Here is a 13,450-nt window from a genome sequence, read left to right on the forward strand (position 1 = left end):
CTTTTCACTAAACAATATTGCCACTAAACAACATAACCCATCTTATACTATAGTGAGCTTTGAAAAAAAATTAGTGAAGGATTTGACATTTATCTCTATTTTATTTCATCTTAGATCCAGCCTATTGTCCCAGCACATTTTGGATTTATTAAACAGAGGCTGGGTGGTATTATAGGTAGAATACCTAACTTGAAATTAGGAAGATATGTCTTGTTACTGACTACCTATTTGACTATGGAGAATTTACTTAACCTTCTATTGAGACTATATAAAGTGGGGATAATATTTGTAATACCTATAGGATTATTGTATAGATGAAACAAAAAGTATAAAGACTTTAAAAGGCTATACAAAAATGTCAGGTATCATTTTGATTTTGACTCAGTCATCCAACAAACATGTAAGTTATCCCTTTCACCTTTAAAGCATTTGAAAATGTGATTGTTGTCAACTACTTTCATCTTGGACATTTCAACACAAATGTTGAATTGGTCAATACCAAAGAGTGAGCTTACCTATATACACTTTTTTTTTTTCTCTGTTTAGTGGGTTTTACCGACTCAGAAATCTGCCCAGCATAATCTTTTTTCTCTGTTCACTGATGACACCAGTGTTTGGACTGATAAGACATATAAAGTCATGATCAGACTTCAGAGAATAATGTGAGTGGGGACTAATTGACTGACTCCTTTCCTAACTATGATTGGCAAGGTTACACTTCTAGCTCTTTGTGATAAAGAATTATCATCTTAGATATTTCAGGGGTACTGAAAGCTTAAGTGATTTGTCCACAGTTAACTTAAGATAGAGGTAAAATTTGAACCCAAATCTTCCTGACTCCAAGGTTAGTTCTTTCATGTAAAGGGAAGAACTCTGGAGAAGTATACTTAAAACAAGGTGTTAACTCAGTGGAATTAAGATAATGATTCTCTAGTTTACATGTACTTAGTACTTAATATAGTTCTACAAGATTGACACCTATGATGATGTACTTATGATAAGAGTATATAAGAGCCAACAAGGACTGGGAGAGAGACATTGCATCTCCCACCTGAATATTCTCATGGTGATTACTCTGCTGAAACGAAGGTGGTCCTAAGACCTCCAGAAAGTTAACCATAACATTACACTCTCACATAGTACTCAAAAGACATTGTGCTATGTCTGAGCAGCACAAAGTCAGAAGGAAACTATGGTAGAGGGCCACAGCAGTACTGAGATGCAAAATGACCATCTATTCTGGAAAAGGAGATGACAGTAATGAAAATACCTCATAGATAGTTTCTTCTTAAACTTTCCTAAGGTTACATGCTGCTCTTGTCCCACTGTTCAGGATCAGAGGAAGGAAGTGATCTTGTTCCCAGGTGCCCCAATTTTACTTCTTCCCTGAGGAACTTGTTTTGTTTTTTTTCAGGGACCAACATTTATCTTTCCTTTTCCTGCACCTCAAACCATAAAAGTTTCTCCAGAAAAGTGAAAGTCAGCCAAAATAAGCTGAATCTATTCTCAGACTATAAATAGGCAAGAAGTTTACTTTACTGGCATGGTATACAAAGCATGTAAATGCCTATTATAGAGATTAATACATAGAAAATCTTGAAAGTGAAAATAAAGTAGTATCAGGAAGATAAAAGTACCAATTACTTAGAGAATGGTATGGGATCAAGAATGGCCTAGGTATTATGCTCCTTTGAGCATTTAAATTGGGTCCTAAGGTAAAGAAGAGTTTAACTATCATAAGTAAAGAGGGACTGCTTTCCACTGTAATATTTTATTACAATACTTAGGTCTTTTAAGTTTAAAGGCCATGACTTCTAAGGATTGGTTGCCTTGTCTATTTTAAGGAGTTTATTTTAGAGGAAAGATTATGAATTCAATCACAATCATTTGAAGTCCCTGGTTAGGAAAATACTTAACATTTAGGCAGAAGTTGGGCACTCTTATCTTATATCAGATTAAATTTCATTGTCTGGGGAAGGAGAGTAGAAAGAAAAAAGAGCTGACCATTATTTGGGACTCTCCTGTCACTGAATAGGAAGATACACTGGTGGTATCAGCCTGAGACTTTTGCTCTGAGATGTCTTTAGGTGTATGGCCCTTCTAAAACTTTTTCTGCCATAGCTCAGTCATACTTTTTCTTCCTCCTTTTGTTGTTACCCCCTAAGCTACTGAGTTTTTCTGCATTAGGTCTCTATGACCCTATTCTTTGCTCTTTGCTTATACAGTCTCAGAATCTTTATTTGGCTCTAAAATAGCTTTTCTCTTTTAGACAAATTTTTAAAAAAGTGTGGCTAAGTTTCTAGGCTGATTCAAGGAAGTATAAAGGTCCAGTTACCAACTGTTTGTGATTGATTCAATCCAGAAGTAGCCTTTTAAGTGGAGTAGGATAATCAATGGAGATGGACTTTTGTACTAGGACTATATAAAAGCATGGATGTAAAATAGAATGCTTTGTACACATAAATAGGTTACGTTGGATGAAACATAAACTAGTTTTGCTTTTAATCTCATTTCTTCTTTTTAGAGTCCTGAACTTATTATTGACCATTTAAATAATATACTATCTTCTATACTTCAGTCTCTCCTTACTTAGCACAATTCATGAACTACTAATCTTCAGCCTAGAGTCACTTCTACCATTTGCCTTTTCCATTCTTATACCCAAGTCTTTCTGTGCCAGAAAGGATGATTGCAAATTCATTTGAGATAATCTCACCTAGTAAATGGTAAACTTCATATTCTTCATCTCTTACCATCACAGCAGTTCTTTTAACTCTTTTCTTCAAGCCACTTATACTTTCTTCACACCCCTCTTTCTAAGGAGAGGAATTTACCTCTATTAGCTTCTATTAGCTACTTATAGCTATACTATCTCACATGCCAAGATCATTGTTCATTCTCATGCATCCACAACTCTGCTCTGTTCTAGATTCTCCCACCTTGTTAAGAGTAAATTTTTAAATATCCCTTCTGAAAGCCTGTCTCAAAGATCAATACGTCTCATCTTCAATATTTCCCTCTACTACTTGTAAATATACCTAAACAAAAAACCTTTCACTCAATAGTAACATTCTATCAAACTACGGTCCCAAACTTTAGCTCTCTTTCTGTCAATCTCAACTTCCTAGAAATTAGCTTCCTTCCTGCCTGGTTGCTTTCAAACACCTTACAATTAGGCTGCTGATCTCACTACTCTAATAAAACTTCTTCTCCAAGGCAACCAGGAATGTCTGAATTGTTCAATTTAATAGCCCTGCCTTTGTCCTCATTATTTTTAGCCCAATTACAGTTTCTGACACTGTTAACCTAACGTCCCTCTAAATAATTTCTCTTTCAGTTGTTTCCATGATACTGGAATCTTAGTTCCAGATTCTTGTTCTTTTCTGAGCTATTCAAATACTCCTTTATCAGAATGCTTTGCCTGGTTTACTATCTACTCTTCACATCTCTCCTCTTACTGGGAGTTTCCAGTAGGCTTTGTCTTGTGTCTCATGTTTTCCAATATTGTTTCTCTCCCTTACTGATCTTATCAGTTACTATGGATTATATTAGCCCTATGGAGATGATTCTTTAATGTATCTTGCTTATAAACTCTAATCCAGAATATTCCATCTCAAACTCAAAATTCTATAGTTTGTTCTGTTTTCAAAACAGAACTCATTATCTTGCTCTTGTAAACTTATTTAATTTTACTAGATGATCTACCTTTCCAGCCATCCATGTCCATGACTTTGAAGTCTAAACATGTTTTTCTTGACCTCATTGTAGCAAGTAATGCCAAAAGTTCTCTCTTTCCAGATTCATTCCTCTCAATTTTTCCTGCCTAACTGCACATTCTCAAACTCCTTTGCTAGATCATCATCTACATCCCACCCTCTCTCCAAAATGTGCTTCTACCCAAAGACTCTTTCCTGGATTATTCTCCTTTTGATGATTTCATCAACTTTGAGTTTAATTATTATCTATATGCAGATGGTTTCCAGATCAGCATATCTAGCCTTATGCCTCTCTTTAATCTCAGTACAATATTTATGAACTCTTCTAGAGAGTGCAAACTCATCAAGTCTAGAAGGAACCCATTTTTTCCTTGCTAAACTGTTTTCTCACTTTCATGTGAATAGTTCTAATGATTCTGGAGATATTCCTGAGATTTTGTAATGTAATGTAAAATATAATAATAACATAAATGTAATATATAATATAAAAAATCTGATAAAATATTTAGGTAAAAATTATAAACAAATGATCAATTATAATAGATTAATCTTGTTCTAAAATTTCCTTATGCTTGTACATAAGGCTTGGGGTAGCAATGCTCTCCTTTCCTTCAGTATATTAATAGAAAAAAAGTGTTTAGAAAACAGCTACATTTCACTTGTTCTTTATTAAAGTCAAGTTAAATAAGTAAAAAGAATGGCATAGAAATGAGCAGAGCTAAATAAAGCCATCAATATTTTTATATTTCAATGAAAATCATGTATCATTAATGTGTATATAGCCATACCATTAAAAAAAACTGAAATAATCATTTTAATATCTAAAGATCAAATATTTAAGAAAAAAGGAGTAAATAGTATATAAAAAGCAGTATGTAAACCTGTTAAGAGAAAAATAAGTAACCTGCAAAGGAGTGTCTACAGAAGTTTATCTTCTGGGGAATGTTATGTAAAGACCACATTTTTGTATGATTAATTTTTAAAATATGCTATTATGGGAGTTAAAATGAATAAATCTGGACATGTTAATAAACTATTAAGGAAAATGAAACAATAAAATAATTATAATAGTAGGCAGAATATAAGAAAATAAAGAGAAAAACAAAAGAACTGCTAAAATTAGAATTGCAGGAAGATGAAATTAGAGAAAAGTTTCATGACCAGATAGTATTTGTATTAGGTTAGGAAAGACTTCTTTTTGAATTGTTATCTTAGTGAATATTAAAACTGCTCGCAAGGGAAAAATCATATGTAAGTTTTGCTCCAAAAAAAAAAATAAATTTTTATTTAAAGACAAAAGATATCCATGAAAAATCTTTATCCATTAAAACACAAAAAAGACTTAATAATTAATACTATCTCCTCATTTTAGAGATGAAGAAAATGATGTCCTTTTATTAGAAAAGATTTTAAACTTGATCACGCAGGATTATCAGACAAATCATCACCATGATGTCAAGAACCAAGTATATATATGGATGCCAAGTAGAGAAATTACTTCTGATAAAACTAATAATATTTTTGCCATTTACCTGGAGATTTTCACAAGTTTCTTGACTATAGGTGAGTCTCTGAATTTCTGTAGGTGAGACAAGATACAATGCTTGTCCATTGTTGGTGAAGCAGAATGTTCTTGCTATCCTCATGTTGGTAAGTGGCAGGTAATACACATCCAACAGTGGCCTTAAACTTGGCAAACTTGAGAAAAAGTTTAAAATATTATTAATAATAAATAAGACTAGACTTTAGCCTCAACCTTTTTTAAAACTCAAGTTCATATCTTTTTATCACTGATAATTAGAACATTAGTAGACCTGAACTTTAAAATATGAAGCCTAATTTATAAAACAAATTAAAGATGAATTCCTTAAAAAGGATATATCTAGGCAACCATAGAATAATTAGTTAATAGACATTTTACTTAAGTAATGTGATAACATTATTAGTAAGGATGCTAGACTACATTATTATAAAACTTTTGTTTATGTAGGTTGAACAGTAAGTAAGCCTAATGCTTAACTTTTTTTCCTTATTTCCCAATAATGATGTACTGATTCTTGTTTGTGTATTTATATCCCCATGTTCTAGCAGAACACCGGCTATAAATGCCTCCTGAAATGAATTGAAGTTAGTAACTATTGATATATAAGATAATTATACTTTTAAAATATATATTCTGATGTAATTCATATCATCATAAAACATTTAATAAAAACCACTTTGTTAATTTTTTTAAAAATTGAAACACTTTCCACCATGATGAAATTTTAAATGATTTTCTTTTGTCAATGCTGTAAATCAAAAGTTATTTGGTATTTGGTGTGTTACATCACACACACACACACACACACAAATCTCTACTCCAACAAAAAACTCTAATGGCTCTCTATCACTTCTAGGATCAAATACAAAATCCTCTAGAATTAACCCCCCCCTACTTTTCCTGTTTTTTTTTTTTTTTTTTTTTTTTTTTTTTACATTTTACACTCTATCAAGTTCTCTTTGACTCAAAAATAATTAATTATTTGAGGATCAATAAGAATTATTCCATTATTGCACTAAGGTCTTCTATCTCATAGGTCTATTCTCATGAAAGAGTGGAGGCATAACAATATAGTGTAAAAAGGAAGACTAGACTTTGGGTCCAAACCACAGTTTTTAAACTTACTTGTTCGTGGTCATAGAGTAAATTCCTAAAACTCTCTGATCTTTAGCTTTATTATCTGTAAAAAAGCAAAATTATCCTTTCATTCTACCTACTTCATAGGATACATTCACTCATTTATTAAGTGTTTATGAAGTGCCTCCTATGTGCTAGGTTTTTAAAACACAGAAACACAGAACATATAAAATGCAATGCAATTTTTGGCATAGGGAGCAGGCAGGGTATCAGGATGGAAGTAGTACAAAGAGTGACAAAATGAACATAACAGGAAAGAACTGGTGGTAAGAAAGAAATGAATTCCTTCAAAGGCATGAGAAAAATGTATATGAAGTAACTCAATTTGACTGGAATATAGAATGCACAGAGGACAGTAATGTGAAATAAGCCTGGAAAGTTTGACAGTGACAGATCGTAAAAAAAAAACAAAAAAAAAAACCCTTAAATGCCAGAATTCTTTCTACTTTCATTGTGATAGGAAAACATTAAGCTTTCAAGCATTATATAAAATTTAGGTGATTATTGTTTATCAATCACCTTGGCGCCCCTGCTTAGTAATCTTTCTTTTCTATGATTTATTTTTCTTTACATTTCCTTTTAGTAACACTTACCCTCTCTTATACATCTGATAAACCTCTCACTTTCTTTTTCCCTTGTTCCATTATTGTACTAAAATTATACTAAAGTATATAAGTTAAAAGAAAGATAAAAGAAGTACTTATTATTAGAAGTGGTACATTTTAATTAAAGAAGGAAAGTGCATATGACTATTTTAATGAGTTACATGAATATGTTTTATAACTTATTTAGGTTTTAATTACCTAAAAAGAGGTTTATTAAGTTTACTATTTACTTGCAAAGGTCTGAAAAGTGAATTTAATTATTTGAAGGATAGCAGCCATATAAAAACAAAATGAGTATCATATATAGTTATAGAATTAGTATGGTATAATACAAAGCTGGCCTTAAAGTCAGTCAGATCTCACATCTTGACACTAGTTGTATTGCCTGAGTCACTCACTAAATGATAAAATCATATTTTTATGGTATAGAAACAGGAAAAACATAGCAACTTAATAGGATTGTAGAAACATAATAGAATTTATATCATTATTGTGAATGGTTAAAAACAACTGGTCATCATCACAGCACATCTGTCTATTTTGTCCCATAGCAAATTTAGGATATAGAAAGATGGTGAAGCATACCTTAGAAAATTTGTTTAACTTATAGGTAGTTCAATTTTTTAAAATATGAATTTGAGATTAATATTTGCACTATATATCATAGGAAGCTATTTTTTTTTAAAAAGGTGCTTTATAAACACTAGATTTCTATATAAAAGATATATATTATTATTTAGATTAATCCATAGACTTTTAAGGTTTGTTCTTCCAGGAAATAGAAGAAAATGCAATCTAATACCTACAAATATATAGAGAGATTAAATCATGTTGTGTATCATTATCTGAAGTTCATATATTTGTTTGATATAAAGGAAGATTAAAGCATTTCCTTATATAAACAGACAAAAGAATAAATCTATGAGCCAATAAAAACATCATACTTAAATAGAATAATGAAAGGTCTTGGAGAGATACTATTTTTTTCTCTTCTAAAAAAAAAATCTTGCAAAGTAATCCTAAATTTCTCTTACCTAAAAGTCATAATATGTCCATTGGCACAGAAACATGCAAGACAAATACTATTGCTCAATGCCACTATATCTCCACGAAGAACAAATGAGGTCTCTGTTATATTTTGCTTATAAGCACAGTTCTGGGTAGGCAGTGAGATCACTTTTGCTTGCTTTTCAGAACAAATCACTGCATATTGGTTTTCACTGATTTCCTGAGAGGAAGAAGGAGATACAGAGACCGGTCGTCTTTTTTTCAACTTATCCTTTTCATCTTTTTCTTCAGGCACATTGTATTCTCTCCAGGGTTCATAAGCTGGTGGCATTAAACATCCAGTAGTATCTAGAAATGCCATTCTTAGGATTCCCCCTTTTAATCTCAATATGGTACCTAGACAACAAAAAAAATCATCAAATAAAGTTAAATAAATTAAAACATCAACAAATTTCCCAATCTGAAATAATTTTTTTTCCAATTTATTATCTAAAAAGGTCAAATTCAAATTTTAGATACTAAAATGGTTGAATAAGAGAATTTCCTTAAAGAAAAGTCTTAAAGAGAGATACTACATTAGTGACAAATCTCACAATCTAATCAGAAATTATTTATTATGTAAACTCAACTAAGTCACTGTTAAGTAATTTCCATGCCATTAAATTGGAATACTAGTTGAAATGTCCTAGAACTACTTCTTCATCAATATCCAGTTTTTTCCACAGGATACTGTACTTATCTAAGAGGAAACAGAGGATGACTACAGAGCTGCTGGTTATAATTTTCTTTCATTTAATCTCAAAATGAGAAATTTCTATTATTTTAGCTATTTAAAGAAAAATAAAGATATACATATATGGCATTACTTCAGTCATATTAGTAATAAATCTTTATTTTGTATGACTACTCCTTTTTTCCCCCTAAGAAACTGCATAATATTTCACTTCTTTTCATTTAGAAAATATGATACAATAATTTTTGCAATATCCTTAAATATACCTCCAAATACATGTGGAATGAATTTAGTATTCCAGTCCAACCTTTCAAAAAGATACCTGTTACTTTTCTAACAACTTTTATTCAATGTCTTCTGAAGCTCATAAAGGTTTTGCCGATCAAATGAAACTATGAGCAATTTAATTAAGTGGAAATATATTAAATTTGAAATGATATATACCATGCTAATATTTAATTTTAATTAATTAAATTTAATTTATTCTAAAATTGATTTTCTTCCTAGAGCAATTATTCATGTTCTTCTCTATTTTAAAGATTCATTTTTTAAAATACATTTGCACTCTGGATAATGTGGAAGATTATGTACTTCTGATAACTTTAATTTATGAGAGAAGTTAGAGATTGAATGATGAATGATGGCAGAGTATATGTACAGACAATGACTTATACATGATTTTTTTTGTGTTTTTTTTGTAACAATAATTTTTGAGTTACATTTTTCTCATACCCTAAGGGGAAAAATTCTTTTAAGACTTGCATAAAAATCAAGCTCAGAATAGTCAACAATGTAGTTTTTGTTTTGCCCATTATTTATACTTTTGCTTTGAATAGCAGAACTTGTTATATTATTCTGTCCAATAATATAACCCTTAACAATATGTACAATAATATACAATGTTATATACAATATGACAATAATAAAACACTTATTCTCTCATTTCTACCTTTAATAATACTAATTTTAGTAACATTCATTTTTAAAAACTTTGCAAAATCTATTTTCATGTTCTGTGCCATTCATAGAAAAAAAACTACAAAATTCTCCAAATCTTGGGATCAATTGATTATGAAAATAATAGTAATAAAAGCTTCTTATTACAATACAACATTGGAAAGCTGTATGGATTTTAAATTTATTCATCAGAAATACTTACCACTTGGAGACACAATCACTGGCTGAAGGAGTCTTTGTTCACCACTTGGAGGAATGTTCAGTGCAATGACAAGCACTGTACCTAAAGTAGTCCCAACCCATAAACATGGGGAAGGTGAAGAATCAGTCTTTCGTGTATAAGTTTCACAGAAATGAAGAGCTGAAATTGCTTCTCGGGATTCTTTATCAATACTGGTTACACTTGAACTCCGTGACCGACTGAAGGAATTGTCTTTTATATCTGTAACAACCAGAAATTTGTTCCACATAAATGAAACAAGAAAATGACAGATATCTTTGTATGAACTCATCCCTTAAGATTAATTTCATTACAAGTGAAAATTAGTTTACTAAATGATTTAATGTTTTTTATTTATTTTGATTATTTATGCAATATCTGCTTGATACCATTAAATAACTTTGCTTGGATAACCTGCTCTAAATCCCTATCAAATTTGTACATAATAATATTCATGATCAGCTCCTAGTTAAGAGAATACCATCCATCTAGTTACTCTCATATTCCCAATCTTGGAACTGTCTTGAGGGCTTTGCTTTCTAATCCACCCCCATATCCAATCAAGCTGTTAACTCTTGCTGAGTCTGTGTCCCACAAATTCTTCTGTTTTCATCTTCTTCATTATTCACCTGGACTATTACAATAGCCTCCTGGTTGTACTCACACACTTTCTAACACACTTTCCATATAATTCTCAGACTGATAGACTTGCACATCATACTATGACCATGTAAGTCCCCTGCTCAAAAAGACTCATAATTTTCCCTTAAGGATAAAACATTACCCTTTCTGGCACTTAAAACCTTTTGCAATCTTTGTCAAATGTATTTTAAAAAACTATTTAACTCAATTTCCTCTCATGGTTTCAAGCCAAACTGTCCAACTTACTAATTCCCTAAATGTGCTATTTCCGTCTCTGTGTCTTTGTCCTGATTGTCTTCTAAGCTTTAAACACTTTCTCTGCTCATCTCTGTTTCTTACTACCAACAATGAGCAAAAGGTTTTCTGATCCTCCAAATATCAAATATCCTTCCCCCTCAAAATTACTTGAATCAGAGTGCCTATTGTTTCACTCTAGTGGACTGCAAGAGCCTAAAGGCAGAAACTGATTCACTTTTTGGTTTTTGTATCTTCAATATCTAGCATGCTATTTGCTAATAACAGGGACTTAATAAATATTAGTTGCCTTAAACCGTATCAAATTATAAATCAATAAACATCTATTTGTAATGTATTCAAAGATAGGCACAGATTAAAAAAACAGACCCTGTTACTTGGGAACACAACCTTAGAAACTTTCTCTGATGCCATCCACTAAATATTAATTTTTCCTTCTTTGAGATTTTTAAAAAACTGCAGTCTTGGCATATATACTCTGAAGCATAATCATTTTATATTTGTCTTATCTTCTATTTAAATATTAGAAAGGAAATATAATTTTAGAACACAAAAGAAACAATCAAATACTAATAATTTCTATTTACTATATATAATAGATTGATTCATAAACTTAAGTGTATATGTTTTCCTGGAGACATTTATTTTTCAGGACTGGAATATATAGACATTTTTATGCCTCTTATTTTAAAGTCTTTTATTCTTATTTTGATATTTCATTTCTATGTGAAAGTTACTTGAAGGCTTTGCCATTGGAATACAAGCTCTGGAAGATTCAATATTATTAGAAAAAAATTTAATATGCTTCATCCAAGAGACTTTTTACTATCAGAGCACTAGTCCGTTTATATAAAAAGAGGCTCATCATAGCTGAGAGCATTTAGTAGCATAGCAACCCATGAAAATGAGAAAAATATAAATTGGCTTTAGTTCTATAGCCTCTTTTTACTACTGTTGTATGATAGAATGTCATATAAAGATGCACTTTGAAAAAATTGACAAATATTAACTTAGTTGTTAGTATACTAAATGAATACATGAAAAAAGTTATTGAGTAACTCATTTTGTACAAAGAAATGAGTGAACAAACAGAAAAGCAAGAGTCTTGGTCTTAAGGAATTCACATTCTATGTTTTGTTTTATTTGTATTTGTGAGGCAATTGGAGTGAAGTGACTTTTAAATGTTAAGTGTCTGAGGTCAGATTTGAACTTAGCCACCCGCACCCCCACTCAAGAACTAGAACTATATTTACTGTGTTGTCTAGCTGCCCTAAGCACCTCACATTCTAATAGAGGGAGTCAACACTTATAGTATTTTGATAGCATTTTCAGAGGTTTACTATTCCTGTGCAATGACACAGAGGACATTAGCGGAACTAAATCTACCAGTATTAACATTTTCATTATCCCTATTTCTAGAAATCAGAAGAGAGAAGGAAAATTAAATAACATAAAGCTGGCTTAACTGGTTCTCCTTTTAGGTTTAAATAGAAGTTTTGCTTTTTATCACTCTTTCATGGGCAAAAAAATACAATTTCATGGGACCTTTGGTCATTTGGTAGGCCAACATTTGTTGCAGATTATAAAGAGGTAAACTTTAGGAAGAATTGATTAAGAACTTAAAACTAACTCATTTTGTAACTTGGTAGCTTTAATGCAAAGGTAAATATAGGGGAGCATCATCATACTCTAGATCCCACCATTATCCACAAATTTCCCACTTACTTGATCAAAAAACAAAACAAAACAAAACAAAACAAAAAATAACATTCTTTTCTGACTTTCAGATCTGCTTGTCCAGTCCTAACTTCTTTCCCAATCCACAATCTATATCTCCAACCACCTTTTAGTCATCTCTAGTTGTCTCATAGATATCTTAATTTAAATATATACCATGTAAATAAACGTATACCAAACTGAACTTGTCTTTATTCCTAATTTTCCTGAGGGCAAAAACATCCTCCCAGTTACCCACCCTCACAATTTAGGCATCATCCACAATTACTCTCTCTTTTCTATATCCAAACTATTGCAAAGTCCTGTATATTTTACCTACATAACATCTCTCCTCTATGCTCATTCTCTACTTTGAAACTACACAAGAAAAACCCAGTATATGGAGAATGTTTATTGACTAAGTTGCATATGAAATTTTATGGGAAGCCCATAGAAATGGTCAGTAGTCTTCTAGTCAGATAAATATAGTAGCCAGTCAGTGAACTATATAGCAATAAAGGAATACTTGGTTTTCTCAATTACTAAAGGTTCTTTCTTTCTTGTTGTTTTATATATTTTATTTTCATATTTATATTATATTTACATATAAATTATATAAACAATATCAATATTTATATTAAAAGAACACCAGACATTTGGATTTCAGCAAATCAAAGTTACTTTTGCCAACTCTGGACAAAAAAATAAAAGAAATGGTGCTCTCTTTGTCAGATTTGGCTTTTAAAACCCTTCAAAACAATCTTGTCTAAATCATTTTTTTTTCTAGCCTCATTAGATACTTCTACCCTTGAGAAACTAGACAGTTTTTCTTCTCTGCTGTTCACGCAGGAATCTCTCTCTTTCTTCAAATCAGTTCAAATAAGACCTTCTACATAAAGACTTTCCTGAGCCTTTTAA

At 31.2% G+C, this 13,450-nt stretch overlaps 1 protein-coding gene across 5 annotated transcripts in view; it reads right to left on the bottom strand.

The window, feature by feature from the left end:
* STXBP5 (syntaxin binding protein 5) overlaps positions 1-13,450 on the bottom strand; it is a 193,261-nt gene that overhangs the window by 8,031 nt on the left and 171,780 nt on the right. For all 5 annotated transcript variants that reach the window (XM_074309604.1, XM_074309600.1, XM_074309602.1 and 2 more), the window contains 3 exons: positions 9,902-10,141; positions 8,036-8,405; positions 5,249-5,414 (listed from right to left, as the gene is read on the bottom strand). In XM_074309604.1, coding sequence (XP_074165705.1) covers positions 5,249-5,414; positions 8,036-8,405; positions 9,902-10,141 — 776 coding nt within the window. The remainder of the gene's footprint in view (positions 1-5,248; positions 5,415-8,035; positions 8,406-9,901; positions 10,142-13,450) is intronic.

This window comes from Sminthopsis crassicaudata, chromosome 4 (genome assembly GCF_048593235.1).
Source record: "Sminthopsis crassicaudata isolate SCR6 chromosome 4, ASM4859323v1, whole genome shotgun sequence".
Classification (NCBI taxonomy): domain Eukaryota; kingdom Metazoa; phylum Chordata; class Mammalia; order Dasyuromorphia; family Dasyuridae; genus Sminthopsis; species Sminthopsis crassicaudata.